The sequence below is a fragment of the Chelonia mydas genome, chromosome 12, assembly GCF_015237465.2.
Source record: "Chelonia mydas isolate rCheMyd1 chromosome 12, rCheMyd1.pri.v2, whole genome shotgun sequence".
Taxonomy (NCBI): domain Eukaryota; kingdom Metazoa; phylum Chordata; order Testudines; family Cheloniidae; genus Chelonia; species Chelonia mydas.
In genome coordinates this window covers 3,898,114-3,913,159 of record NC_051252.2, presented here as the reverse complement: position 1 = coordinate 3,913,159, position 15,046 = coordinate 3,898,114, and the positions used below count along the sequence as shown (strand labels likewise).

The following is a 15,046-nucleotide window of genomic DNA, read 5'->3' as shown; positions in this document are numbered from 1 at the left end:
TCTTCCTAATGGCCCATCAAGACTGTGATGGCTACTTGTCTGGTGGGTGTCTCCCAAATACACACACACTTGTAATTGTTACATAGTCAATATTCCTAATGTTAGATACAGAAATGATACATGCATACAGATTGGATAATCACATTCAGTAAATCATAACCTTTCCAATGATATCTTATATGAGCCAACTTGCATAAAGTATAACTTAGTTATGCCAAATTCATAACATAACCATATTTCTATGAAGAATATGAAGTGTAACGTCACAATAAGGTGTCCAGAGGTTGGAGGAGACAGTAGGGTTTCTGGTGAGGGATCTTGGTGTAGGAACACACCTGGTAGGAAGGTCTTTATCATGGAGCACAGTCAGGGCCACCAAAATAAATGGGGTGTTCATTGTTGGGTTTTATATCACCCTAAGTGTCCTGCCAAGGTGGTCTCATGCACAGTCAGAGAACCACCACACTTGCAAGTCCAGAGGGGACCATAGATGTGATCCTTCACAAACGTGATTCTTCCTTCCACCCCCACCCGCACCCCCCGGTATCGTGAAGTTCTTGGTTGACAATGGCCAACTTGTCAGATGGAATTCTGGAGACAGAGGCACAGCAGATGAGTTTGAGCAGGCCGTGGCGGTCAGTTGCATTAAGAAAGTTATGTGATTTGAGAATGTCCCTTCAGGTTGCAGACTGGGGCCTCATGGATCAGGGCCATAGCTTTGGGACAAGGCATCAGCCTTGCCCAGGGCACCATTTAGGGAGGGTAGGGGAAGCAGGAACCCCACCCTGAGTTTCATACAGGAAGTATGCAAACTCCTAGCTGGAGCTCTTAACTACAGCACAGCATTAGTGTAAAATGTCAGTTCTGCAGAGGGGAGGTGCCCCAGGGGCAGGGAGTCAGGATTTTGTTTACAAACTGAAGCAGGGTGATTAAAATAAGAGAGGGCTGGTCGTTAAATTAAGGATCTGGAAGTCTAGCCTGTAAAACAGGAATTCCCCGGGGAGGGGGTGGGGCAGGAAGGGTTGTTTTAAAGGGAACACAGGGGACTCAGAAAAATACAGTCACGCCCTCTGAGTCAAGGACACATACGAAAAAGGGGGAGAGTTGGAGGCATAAGTGAAAAGAAGGGGCCAAAGCCCCGGGAAGGGCCAGCAGGGGTATGGAGAGGTTCCCACTCTGCCTGTGACACTTATGTGGCCCCATCACCACAGTATCTGAGCACCTCCCAGCGTCGAACCAACTTCTCTTCTCAGCCCCTTGGTGAGGTAGAGCAGGGCTGTTATCCCCATTGTACAAGTGGGGCACTGAGGCACAGAGAGACTAAAGGGCCAGATTTTCAAAGGTGTTTAGGCACCTAGTGGGATTTTCAAAAGCGCCTAGCAGGTTAGGTGCTTTGTAAACCCCACTAGATACCTAGCTGCATCTTTGGGTGCCTAAAAGGCTTTGAAACACTGTCTTTAAGGCGAAAAGAACAGGAGGACTTGTGGCACCTTAGAGACTAACCAATTTATTTGAGCATGAGCTTTCGTGAGCTACAGCTCACTTCATCGGATGCATACTGTGGAAATCGCAGAAGACATTATTATATACACAGACACCATGAAACAATACCTCCTCCCACCCCACTCTCCTGCTGGTAATAGCTTATCTAAAGTGATCATCAAGATGGGCCATTTCCAGGTTTTCTCACCCTCCGCCCCCCCACAGACAAACTCACTCTCTTGCTGGTAATTACTGGGGTGGGGTGGGGGGGGTAGAACGCAGGTCTCTCAGGGCCAGCTCCTTATTCAGGGGACCAGCCTCTCTCTCTGCTGCATGCTGGGAAAAAAGATGGTACAGAAGGCAGCCAGTTCTCGGAGACTCCAGCAAACGGTCCCACGAGGCTGGGATGGCTGTCACGATCGCCAGCATGAAAAGCAGCACAGAGGTTGGGAAGGCTGGAGAATGAGAGGCAGATTAGAGGACATCACCTAACTCCCCGGGGGGGGCGGGTTCTGCCCCAAGCTGGGTCATAGAGCAATGGCTGTTGGGCAATTTTACATTTTAACGGAAAACTATTTTGTTTTGTCATTTTTTGTTCTGTGTTTGAGAAAAGGAAGGAATGAGACAGTGTCATATAAGTATCCGATGTGTTTGTGACTCAGGTTGTTAGGGTTTCAGCTGTATCCAGGCCAGTTCCAGAACAAAGAACAGACATTGCATCCAGAGTCCATAAAGCCGACGATTATTGTCATGATTGGTATTGATTTGTATTATTCACTGGGCACCATCTGTGTGCGCAGCACTGCTCAGAATATCTCAGAAACTGTAGTCCCTGAGCGAATGTGTATAAAACGTGTAGCCCTGGCTAAGACAGTTCCGACAGTTAAGCGTGAAGTTCAGCACATGTTCATATCTGTGAGCGGAGGTGCTGATGGCAATACAAGTTTTACTGAATTCAGGACTAGAAGACCAGCCAACTTTCTTTCAAGAGGAAGAGCTGCCCAGAGCTCCTGGGCCTGGTCGTTTTCCTTTCCTGCCTGCAGTGGCCCTGAGAGACCTCGGATGTCTCAATTTTTAACTCAACTTTCAAATGAGGAAGTTTCTTGGTGTTTGGTTTTAAATAGTCTCCTGTGAGAACTGCAACTCAATCACTGTCGTGTTGTGTTTTAAGAGCCTTCTGGAAAGTAACTAGCCCTTAAACAGAAGTAAAAGCAATGTTGCCAACTCTCATGATTTTGTCATGAGTCTCATGATAATTATTGTTTTCCTTAAAGCCCCAGCTCCTGGAGTCAAGTGGAGATGTGACGATTTCAGCCTTCCTTCTTAAAGAAAAATGAAGTTTCTAGCCCTCGTGGCTGTGGAGAAAGCTTCCAAATGTGACCCCAGTGCACCCTAAAGGCCCAAAAAACAGAAGGCAAATAAAAAGAACCCCCCATCTACTATTTTTACATAACCTCCTGATTTTTGGTGAGCCTGATTCATGATTTTTGAACATTTGGGGTTGGCAGCCCTGTGAAAGTGACTTGAAAGTGTCAGTTTCACTCCTGTCTAAGGCCAGTTTCTCCTCTATTATTTGTAGGGAAGAAACACTCCTAGAGTCCCAGGCAGGTGCTGTATAAACTCATGGGGCATTGCCCTACTAGGATGTTTCCAAAGTTAAATGGTCTATTCCAACCGTGGTGAACTGCAAAAAAGTTATAGAAAGTCATCTAGATTTTTCTACAATTGTTTCAATTGCTGTATTCAAGAGTTAGTAACAAAGTAAAAATATAGATTAAAATTTTAAACCTAACCAGTGTCCCTTAAGTGACTTGACACAAGATGTGAAAACATGTTAGTATTAGAGCTGAGTGGGTCTACTATTTATTTAATTCTCTTTTTTTTTATATAGGAATTAGATACAGTGCTCCTATCTGCTAATTTCTAAGTTATTATCTGCAAAAAAACCCTAGAGTTTTCAGGTGCCTAAGTAGCCCCTGGAATCATGGTTAAAGTTGACCCCTCCTCCCCCCCCAAATCTGAAATGGTGCCCCTGGGCCTTGCCTTTCCTGGTTCCAGGGCTGTAGGTCAGGGTAAAGTAGAAGCAAGAGAAGAATAGGGCCCATTGGAGCTGTCATTATTTCAGGGCCTTAGCCTCGCCAGGTACTCCATGTTCTTGTCATCTGTAAACACTTGGACCAAATGACAGGCTCTTTCAAGTAGTGTTACTATTCTTCAAAGGCCATCTTAAGTGCCAGGTGCTCCTTGTCCAGGATCTCAGAGTTTCACTCAGCAGGTGTGAGCTTCTCTGAGTAGTAGGCAATGGGATGCAGTATTCGCTTGGGTCCATGCCTCTGGGAGAGGACCGCACCACTCACTGTACTAGAGGCATCGGCTTCCACAACGAAAGCTTGTGCCATGTCAGGGTGGGCCAACACTGGGTCAGCGGTGAAGGCAAGTTTCAATTGCTCAAATATGTGCTGGACCTCGGGCAACCAATGGAACTTGGCATTTTTTCAGAGTAGGGCAGTGAGGGGCTCGCAAATTGCGGGGGGATGCCCAGTCACTGACAGCCTGGACCTTGTGCAGATCCATCTTGATGCCTTCTATGGGCAGGATGAAACCCAGGAATTCTGTTGAGGTATAATCAAATGCTCACTTCTCTAGTTTAGTGTACAGACCATGTTCTCGTAGTCTCTCCAGGACTGTGCTGCCATAAGTGGTGTGTTGGTCCAGGTCATCCAAGAACATCAATATGTCAGCTAAGTACACTACCGCAAACTGGTCCAGTAGTTCTCATAGCACATCATTAATGAAATGCTGGAATGTTGCTGGAGCATCAGTCAGTCCTAATGGCATAACTAAATATTTGAAGTGGCTGTAGTGGGTCTGCAAGGTGGTCTTCCATTTGTCACCTTCTCAGGTACAGATGAGATTGTAAACTCCATGAAAATCTAGTTTTGGGCAAATGCAGGCAGCACCCATGTGGTCCAACAACTCAAGGATCAGGGGTAGCAGGTAGTGGTTCTGGATTGTGATTTGATTTAGGGTGTTCGATAATTGACACAGAGGTGGAGGCTTCCATCCTTTTTTTTTTTTTTTTTTTTTTTAATGGAAAGCACCCGGGTGCTGACTGGTGAAGTCAATTTGCGGATGAACCCCCAGACCAGGCTCTCTCGGAGATATTCTCGCAATGCTGCCAATTTGGGCATGACATTTGTATTTGTCCAAATCGTATCTTTGACCCTGGCTGAAGTTCTCTGGGACAGTCATAGTCCCGATGTGGGGGGTGGTTTTCTGCTTCGTTCTTCTCCAAGATGTCAGTGTAGTCACAGTGCTTGGGGGGGAAGTTCCGTAATTCCCCCAGTAGGTGTTTCAATGCAGGCAACTACCCCTACTCCAGCCTTTTTGTCTCTGAGTGAAATGTTCATTGGTCCCTGGCCATGCTGTTGGCAGAATTCTGATGGGAAGGTGAATTTCTGTTCTCTCCAGTGAATGAGGGTGTCATGAAGGATCAGCCAGGAGATGCCAAGAATGAGGGGAGCATGCGGGGAATGGATCACACCGAATTGGGTCATTTCTCTGTGTCCTTGAATAACGGGAATAAATGCTGTCCTTGGCCTTCCGGGGGACAGTCTCCTTCACAACTGGACCTGAGGACAGTGGGGACCCCTCAATAGTTTTGACTGTGTCTTGCGTAGCAGGGCTATCTGTAGGATCTGAGCTGCAGCTGCATCCATGAAATTCTCCACTGCTTCAGAATCAATAAGGGCCTGTTGGAGGGGAATCTGTCAGGGGTCCCCCAGGCTGTACAGCTGGATAGGCACCTGCAAATGAGAAGCCTGTGTTGGGGTTCAGGGTGCAGCTCAGTGAGAACTAGGGTACAGCGAAGTTTCCTTCTCTCAAGTTCCAGTCATAATCCCCCACTGGACCTGGGTCATCTTGTTTCCCCATGCTGTTCAGAGTGGGCAGGTGAAAGATGGCATGGCCAGTTTCATCACCGTAGAAGCACAGATAGTACTTTTCTTCAGATGTGAGTTGCTGGCGAGCCAGATTGGCCTGCATGGGTTTGGCAGGTGGTACAGAAGCTGGAGTTCTGGTACGTGGCCTGAGAGGCTGCAGGCCAGCCCCTTTCTTCTCCCTTCATTCTAGCCTCGTCGAACGCATCTCCTATCAGCAGGCCGATTACCAGGGCCGCCTTGACCTAGTCAGAGGACACATCAGAACACATAAATTGGAGGACACATCAGAAATAGAAGATGGCATTGGTTCATGGACCCCCAGAACTGCCGGCATTTCCTGTCAAACCACTGGGGCAATGGTATTGCAGGTCCCTGCTTGGGGTAAGGCACTGCATGCTTGGTTCACAGCAGAGGATTCTCAGCGTTAAACCGCCTCACTTGCTCCTGCAGTCATTGGTTGTCTGAGGTCAGCTGCACAACTTGGGCCTGCAGTGCTTAATTAGCCACCTGACAGAGGAGGGCCCATCTGGGTGAGTCTGGTGCTTCTAAGTTACCAAACTGTTAAATATTGACCCTTTATAAGGGCAATGGACCTGTAATATCTGAACTGTCCAGGAGAGGGCTGGACAGTGCAGAACACAAGTTTTGGGGAAAATTTGGGACTGGGAGTGTGTTGAGGTCACCCTGCAATTAGTAACCCAGGCTGGTGGAAGCCAGAGAGTGACTGGAGTGTTGCTAGCAGGCTGCAGCTCTACACAGACACTCAGGATGTTACCTGCGTGCTTGTAGGTGGTTTATAAGCAGCTCAGGTTAGATGCTACAACAGCAAACCATTATGAGGCACTCAAGGTTGCACAGCCCCTCGGTGGTCTGGATTGCACCCCAGAATGTGATAATAATGCAACCACAAGAACCCTGGCATGGCACAAGAAATTGCACTTCCATGTAATACAGTAGACTGTGCACAATTCTTACGTTATCTTCCACCAGACATTAGGAGACTTTCACTGCACCTTTGTAAATGTCCAGCTCTCACTTGTATCCAGCCTGCTAGTAGTTCAAGCTGCGGTAGATGGAAGCATGGTTCCCTTTGACTGACTCATCAATTCATCCAAAAATTACTGCAGTCCCAAGGCAAGTGGAGGCCACAGAAGAGATGCAGAACCAGCAGCAGGCAAGGGAAAAGGTGAGATACACATTACCACTGCCCAAATACACAGGAAAGCCAGGTCTTTGCTTGGGTGCTTGTTTTCAACGTTACCAAACTTCTACTGGTCATTCTCTGTAAATAAACCCTTCTCGTGTACATCCAGCTTCTGTGATTCTTACTAGGGGACAAAAGTGCACTGTGGGAATTGATCCACCCCTCTCTGTTTGACCTGGGTGCACCCTGCTTAGTTTGGAGGGGTGCCACAGGTCGGTGGTGGGAAGGATATGAGCCCAAAGACCTAGGTAAGTGCTCCCAAGTGCCAGGGAGTCCTCAGGTGGTTTTGGAAGTCGGGGTCTCCTTTGGAGGAAATTGTGTGTGTGGGGGGGTGGATCAACACCTGCTCCCCTGCTCTAATTCCCTCTCAGGCTTGGCTAGGCATGGGTGGCTACTGGTAGTTTTGAAGTGGCTCTCTGTACCTCTGGTGGGGAAGATGGAGTCCCAGGGGTACCAGACCTTTCCCCCCAAGTGCCATGGATACCTCAAGTTGATTCTGTTTCAGGTGATCCAGAGAACAAATTTTACCTTATGCAGGCACTCCCTTCCTCCTTCATTCTGCCCAGTCTGGCTGGGACCTCTGACCTCACCCTGCCTGTGGAGCCAGGGGCTCAGGATGGAAGCTGAGTTATCCAGGGATCCAGGCCTGCTTCCCCAGGTGGATCCCTGTGCTCCTGGTCATATTGGTGAGACACAGGTGTCAGCTGTGGTGGGCCGAGGGGAGACGGGGGGAAAGAAAAAAGCAAAAAGAACAATTGCAACAGGAAGAAAGAATTATAAAGAAACTCTGCCTATACCTCCTGGGATTCCCAGATGTTCTCCCAACCAAGTACTAACCAGGACCACAAGAGTTCAGCTTCCGACATCAGACAAGACTGGGCGCATTCAGCCTGTAGGAACCTGCCTCCTTGCCAGCTTCCCTGTACTGACACACAAGCCTGCAAAAACCAAAACCAAACCAAACCCCACACGTCCCGCCAGGCTGCGAGGGTGGGATTGGCGCCCCCTTCAGTTGTTCGAATTGGCTTCTCTCATTCTCCCCAGGAAGCCAGGTGCGGTGGCTGTGGGAGAAAATACAGACTTCCAGGGGCCCGATCCTGGCTGAGAAAGAGGCTCCCCGTTGCTACTGCTGGGGAGGGAGAGCCCGAGACAGCTTGTGGGATGGCAGGCAGCCTGTCCCAATGGGCTTGACCTTTTTTCCCCTTTGAGTTCTGGGGCTCCCTTGGCTGGTTCATCAGTTTGGACTGGAGCCTCCCCACACCGTCAGGCCAAGTCCCGCCAGCCAACAGGTCAACTGCAGAAAAAGTAGAAAACATTTTCTAAGTTTAACTGGCCATCAGGTCGACCCCATTCTAGTCAACTGGTTGCTGTAACGGCTGGTAATATCACAGCTGTCCACAGGAGGCCACTCAAATTCTGTTTGTCACCTGTTCAAACCGCACAGGCAGCTTCGTCCCCCTGCACAGCTCCGCTGATGGGGCCAGGTGCCTTCCCATTAACTCCTGTGCAAAAAGTCCATGGAGACTTTGTTGACAGGGTTTTCAGCACCTGGTGAGAACAGAGCTGAGCCCAGGGGCTCAATCCCAGTGTTGTTCCTGACCTATATGAGGGCAAGGCAGATATTTAAAGGTGGGAACCAGCCCTCCGGTGCTCCTTCCAGTCGGTGCCGTTTTCCCCGGCTCGTGGTCTCTGGTGACCCTGCAGCCATCCCAGTGGCCCAGACTTGAGATCAGAGAGTGGGTGGCCTTGCCTGGGAGGGCCCTCCGTGCGCTGGCGCTGCTCCCAGGGTGCCAGTGCATGGGTGGGATGGGGTCCTCTTCCTTTTCTCCTGCCAGACCCCAGCACAACTATACTGTCCTCGGGGAATGGGCACGGATGCCCCTCGGGGAATGGATTTGGGTGCATGCCTTGGCTCCTACCCCTCGCTCCGTCTGACCATTCACTGGAGTGACAGGGAGGGCCCCTCATGGGCCAGCATCTCTCCCAGGGTGCCAGTGTCGAAGCAGATCGGGACCACTGGTCTCTCTAAGCTGTGCGCGTGCGCGCACACAGATCCTAAACCCCACGCACACAGCAAAACACCCCGCACACAACCATTTGCACAGAAGCACAACAGTTTGCACAGAAGAATTTTTTTGCACACGGCCTGTCAAAAATTAGAGGGAACACTGATTGGGACCCTCCTCCCTTTTGTGTATCACACCCAGGGACTCTCGAGGGTCTCCTCAGGGAAGAGGGTCTGGGTACATGCCCTCCCCTTCTGGGGGCTGGCCGATCTCTGCCAAGTGAGGCTGAGCTGCTCTGTGAGCCCATCCGGAGATCAGTTACGTCCCAGAGATGTGTGTGTCGGCAGGGCAAAGCAGTTGCAAAAGTGAGTAAGGGGCACGCGGTGGAGCCCACCACACACGATGGCTCACCCTTGTGCATGCTGGGGTGGCTCCTCCCCCTTGGTGGGACCCTCAGAGCCCCCTCTTGCAGGAGCTCCAGTCTGCCCTGCTGCCAGCCCAGTCTCTGTTGCTGCTGTCTTCTCTAGCAGTTGCCTCGAAGGCATGCATGGGCCCCATGCCAGCTAGCCATGTTGTCTCAAAAAGCCTTTGGGAAACAGGGAGAAGGGGGTCTCCATACTCCATCCTATATTCCACTGTCCTTTGCTGGTGTGACCCGGGGAAATGGGGAGAAGGGGGTCTTGATGGCTGTCCCTCTCTTCTGTCATCCTACCCTGCTGTGACCCAGACCAATCATGGGGGAAATGCCATCCCTGTCAGTCCACGTGTTGCTCTGTAGACCCTTTTCCTTCCTTCTGGGGAAGCCTGGTGGGGCCTGCCAGGGGTGCCCCCTGACCTTAAGCTGGGGCCTGTACTCTCCTTCCTAAGCATTGCTACCTGGTTGTTCCTGTCAATAGCATATGGTTGGCTCAAAGATTGAGCCAGGTGTGTCTAAGTACACACAGCCAGTACCCTGAAACTGTGAATGGCTCATTAAATCAGTTACGGTTCCTTCGGTCACTGTACCCAGTACCTGGAGAACGGTGGTAATTCCAGACATGCCAATGAGCTCTGACCTCAGGTGATGTGTGCATTTATCAGACCAAAACCAACCCACTCATCTGCTTTCGTGATTCTAGATAACCTTGGGTTACGCACACGACCCTGTGCTGAGATGGTGCAACAATGTCTGTCCTATCAACTTTTGATGGTATTTCATGTAGCTAAGATGGTGACCACGGGTAACAGGACATCAGGGTTCAATTCCAGAGACAGAGCCTGGGAAACAGCTACCGCATCTGAGGAAGGCAGCAGGCATCCACATTACCCACTCTCAAGCTGGGGAGGTAGTTATTGAAAAATAGCAGTACGGGACTCTTTTGAGGCCCGGCGATTGGAATGAGTGCACTTTAAATCCTTTAACGAGACTCCTCTGGAGCGTAAGTCTGGTGCCAGCAGCTGTGGTAATTCCAGCTCAAACAGGGTACATTGAAATTGCTGCAATTAAAAAGCTTGTCATTGGATATTGGCATAGGCATCAAGTTCCTCTCTACCCGGGGGTGCTCGACCCCCCCCCCCAAGCCTGCCCCCACTTCACTCCTTCTTCCAAGCTCCCACCCCTGCCTGCCTCTTCCTGCCGCCCCTCTGCCCCAGATCCCACCCTCACTCCACCTCTACCCCCATGGCCCCACCTCTTCCCAGCCCTGCTCTGCCCCCTCCCTGCCTCTTCCCTCCCCCTCCCTCCCAGAGCCTCCTGCATGCCGCTGAACAGCTGTTCCACAGCATGGAGGAGCTGGGAGGGAGGGGGAGGAGCTGATCAGCAGGGCCGCTAGCGGGCGGGCGGACGGACGGCACTGGCAGGGGCAAGCCTGGCTGCTCCTGGGTGCTAAGCCCTGGAGCACCCACAGAGTCGGCCTGTATGGATCTTGGGATCAACCTTGCAGTCTGCAGTGAGGTGAGCTTCTGCTTCTGCCAGCCCCTGCCTCTCAGTGCTCCCTCGCTACTCTTACCTGAGTGTCCTGGGGGTCTGAGGCATTTACTTTGAAAAAATTACAGTGTTCAGAGCAAGCCAGTAGCCAGAATACCCCAGCTAGGGATAACGGAGCAGGACTTCAGTTCTATTGTGCTAGGTTTTGGACGGGGGCCATAATTAAGGGAGATGGCCAGGGGCAATTATCTTGTGTCAATGGAGGTGAAATGCTTGGACCAGCACAACACAAACCAAAGAGAAAACATTTGCCAAGAATATTTTAATTAATCAAGAACAAAAGTCGGAGGACAAAGATGTTAAAATACCACTGTAGTTCCACCGATAAATGATTCTGACTGGCAATCCAGTAGCATTATTCCAATGACCTACCGGGCAGCTTATGGGAAGCCAGAGTCTTTGGGTTCTGGGGAAAAGGATGGTTGCAAAGCTAAAACTTAAAGTAAATGATCAAAGGGCACCACCAGGAGTGCAGCCTACAGCCTAATTTGACTCATCACAGGAAACCTCCCCGAATCCAGAGCTGGAAAGGATTGTCAGATTAATAGCTCTTTCTTGTTCCAGCAGGTGCTGGTGGATGGCTGTTCTTAGTTGGTGGAGTGACTTGGCTGGTTAATTCGGATAATGAACGAGACTCTGGCATGCTAACTAGTTCTGCGATCTCTGAGCAGCCAGCTTCCAACTTCTGAGTGGGACAAGTGGGGTTCAGCCACCCAAGGCTGAGCAATATCAGGTCTGGGATGCCCTTAGCTGTCCCAGGTTGCATGCGCACCACAGAGGCTAGCCTAGGCTGTGTCTACCCTAGGCTGAAAGGTGTAGGTAACTTACTGAACTCCATTCACGATGGGGATTGGGGATTGCAATTATTCCCCATGAATGAGGCATTCCTGGTAGGTGCAGATCATAAGCTAGCGTTACGTCCCTGCTCGTTGTACACACCACTCGTCACTGCTACCGACTGAAGGGTTTAGTAAGGTCCTTGGATCGACCCTGCTGGGCTTGGTTAATGGCCCTGGCGGAGCGCCGAGAAGACGGTCGAACTTGACTATCTAGAGGAAGTAAAAGTCATTAAAATGTTTCCAAAGGTGAAGCTGCAGCAGGATGATTCATGGGGCTGCATGTGCTAGCTCAGCCCCCGCCCCCGCCAGCCCCACAGCAGTGACGGAGCTGCACTGAAAGCCTTGGATGCCTCTCCATGTGCACAGTGGGGTGCCAGGCACGGGGATGTTCAGGCAGCCCCCTCCATGGTTGTCCTTCCCCCCCATCCCCATGCCTGGGGGGTGGGGGAAGAGTGAGGCTATTCAAGGGGGTTTCTTCCATCAGTGCTGGTCCACCACAGGGTCACCTTAATGCCTTCCTCCATGCATGTATCTGAGCTGCCCCCCGAGTGACACTGTGCTTCTGTCTGTTCCTGTCGCCTGGACCATCCTCCCCAACTGCATGATGCTTCGGCAAGCGTGAGTGCTTGGACCAGGATGAGAGGGGGTTGGCAGGCATCTGACCATGGGTCAGGAACACTCAATGCAGGTAGAAGCCATAATGGTGCATAGGAGTTGGTTGTGAGGTGGCCCTGTCCCATGTCTGCCTCCCAGGCAAGCCGGGAAAAAAGGGAAACCCTGGATCCCTTGGAGATGGTGAGGCTATGGCAGTGGTTCATGAGAGCACCTTCTGGGATGATGCCCCCCCCCCAAGGCACACGTAGACAGCTCACAGGTGCTGTTATCCACTCCATGTTCCATCCATCATACCCACCTCACTGAAGGCGGACCATGATGGATGGTGGTGGGGGACACCCCAGAGGGATGAGAACTGTTTCCCTCACCCAGATCCCTCTTGCTGTCCATGAGCGTGATGGCCCAGTGAGGTGGTGGTTCAAAGACTTGCATTGTCTGAGGCAGCCTGGGGACACCCATGGGGGATGCCAAGCAGGGACTACCAGAGCCTGCCACATTTAAATTTAGAGTCCAGGATCTCATGAACTACCTATTCCTGATGCCCTGTACCTGTACTAGTGAAGGAGGTGGCTGGGTCCTGTGCAGGAAAGGATTTTCTGGGTAGAGTTTAAAAAGTGAGATGTGAAACATTGGCTGAATCTTCAGAGGGCGGAGTAGATGGAATTCAAAAGCAACAGGATTAACCTGTTACAGGATCTTAAAAGGACCAAGGAACCAGAAGTCCAGCTTGTGAGAGGGTCTGTCTGTGTGGAGATGATCCATAGAGAACCATACTTTTGCTCCACTGCGTAGGTGGGGCGTTGCTGTTGATGCTGGTCTGCATACTGCTTATAGTCTGCTCTTGCTTTTTCCAGGTGCTCCTTCACTTCTTCTTGAGCCCAATAAATCTACTGTACTAGGTCTGAGGTGGCCGGGTGTCATGCAGTCCCTGGGCGATGCTCTGGAACTGCTCCCCATGAAGCCAGTCAGGAATCTGGGGAAGTCTCCTTTCTGTAAGCAGACTGTCTTCAGGACACAAAGCTCAGACAGCTTCCACCTTCCTGGGTCTGACCTCAGAGCATTCAGCATCCTCTGCCCCTCCATGCGCTTCCCCCAGCGAGTCCACCCATGTGGGGTCTTGGGGAAGCCAGAGGGTCCTGCACCCCAACTTCGCAGTCAGACGTGACTCTCAGCCAGCCAGTAAAACAGAAGGTTTATTAGACGACAGGAACATGGTCTAAAACAGAGCTTGCAGGTGCAGAGAACAGGACCCCTCAGCTGGGTCCATTTTGGGGGGCAGTGAACCAGACAACCCCGTCTGCACTTCACTCCATGTCCCCAGCCAGCTCCAAACTGAAACTCCCTCCAGCCCCTCCTCCTCTGGGCTTTGTCCCTGTCCCAGGCCAGGAGGTCACCTGATTCGTTTGTTCTCCAACCCTTTAGCTCCCACCTTGCAGGGGGGAAGGGCCCAGGCCATCAGTTGCCAGGAAACAGGGTGTTGGCCATTCTCTGTGTCCAGACCCCTGCACACACCTGCCCTCTAGGGCTCTGCAACGATCATACACCCTTACCCCACCACCTAGATACTTAAGAACTGCATCGGGGAAACTGAGGCACCCCCCCCACATTATTCAGAGGAAACATTAAGAACAGTCCCACTTCGTCACATCTCTCCCCCCTTCGAGATTGAACTGAGCGGGGTCACTTTAGCCAGTGACCCGGGGAAGTTGGAAGCCACCAACGTTCCCATGGATGCCCCAGCATCTCTCCCATTCCTTGGTAGGAGTTACACCAGGCCCTTCCAGTTTCACACCCTCCCTTAGGTTGGGGGTGGTCGATAGCACTCGCAGGCCGCATGTGGGAAGGTTTATGCGGCCCGTGCCCTTTGGCCACCCCCAAAACCCCAGGGGGTCAAACTGGGATTGGGTCTTGTCCCCAACAAGCTGGCCAAACACAGCCACTTGGTTATAGGACTGTTTAACTTTCTTAACAGCTTTCACTTCATCTGAGACCTTCTCAAAGCTATCCACACTGGATCTTTCAATAGGAAAGTCAGTGGATGCATTCACAACAGAAAATTTCTGGCTGTTAGGAACTGAAACTTTCTTGATTAAATCACTTTCACACCCTTCAGTTGCAGTAAACTGCTTGCAAAGACTCCATGAGGATTCTTTTCCCTAGGGCTTTTCTATGCAACAATTCACCCCTCACAGAAATTCTGCTCTTACCCTCTTCACCTAGGGCTTGCTCTAGAGGAACACTTTCCTGAGCAACAACAGACTCTTTCTGGGTCTCCCTTACATCCAGAATTACCTCTGGCCCATCAGGCGGATTCCTACACATTCCCCTTTCAGGCAACCTTACAGACTTCCTAGATAAAAGTTTGGAAGCATTCTCCTTCCCTTTGCCACACACAAGTTCAGGAATCTTTTCCTTCTTGCCACAGATTTCCACACCCTCAGTAGGTAACACAATCACATCACCTTCATGCTCTCCTTGTGCCCTGGCTAGGATCTCACCCTGATTAGACAGAGTTGCTATAGCCTTTCCCAACCACACACTAGCAACAGGCAAAATACAAGCATCAGAATTGTCTGGACACTAACTGGATGTGACCTAGTTACAGGGCCATTCTCCCGAGCAGACACAAACTTAGGACCATTCCCTTCCTGGGCTTTAGCTAAATCCAGAACAAACTCTGAGACAACTGCCCTACCCTCAACCATCACAGGCTGAAAGGCCCCTTCTGTCTGCTCCACAGACAAAGAAGAGCGGGACACACTTTCTCCTTTACCAGGCACACAGCTTGGGATCTCATTCCCCTTGCCCCAGCGCACAAGGCTGGTCACAGACAACTGCTTGGAGATCAGGGTAGCTCCCTCCATAGGCAAGTCAATACCCCTGACAGACACAGGCACGTTTCCTTCCCTGTCACACTTCTCCACCCAGCTAACAGGTAAGGTCCAGGGACACTCATCTTCCGCTCTCCTCGCTTCCCACACTGCTGACTAGAC

The 15,046-nt window shown here is 50.9% G+C and overlaps 1 protein-coding gene across 1 annotated transcript in view; it reads right to left on the bottom strand.

Annotated features, from left to right (window-relative positions):
• Window positions 1-3,397: 3,397 nt before the first annotated feature.
• IL34 (interleukin 34) overlaps window positions 3,398-15,046 on the bottom strand; it is a 52,634-nt gene continuing 40,985 nt past the window's right edge. Inside the window, exon 7 of the mRNA XM_037877790.2 lies at window positions 3,398-7,921. Coding sequence (XP_037733718.1) covers window positions 7,659-7,921 — 263 coding nt within the window. The 3' untranslated portion in view covers window positions 3,398-7,658. The remainder of the gene's footprint in view (window positions 7,922-15,046) is intronic.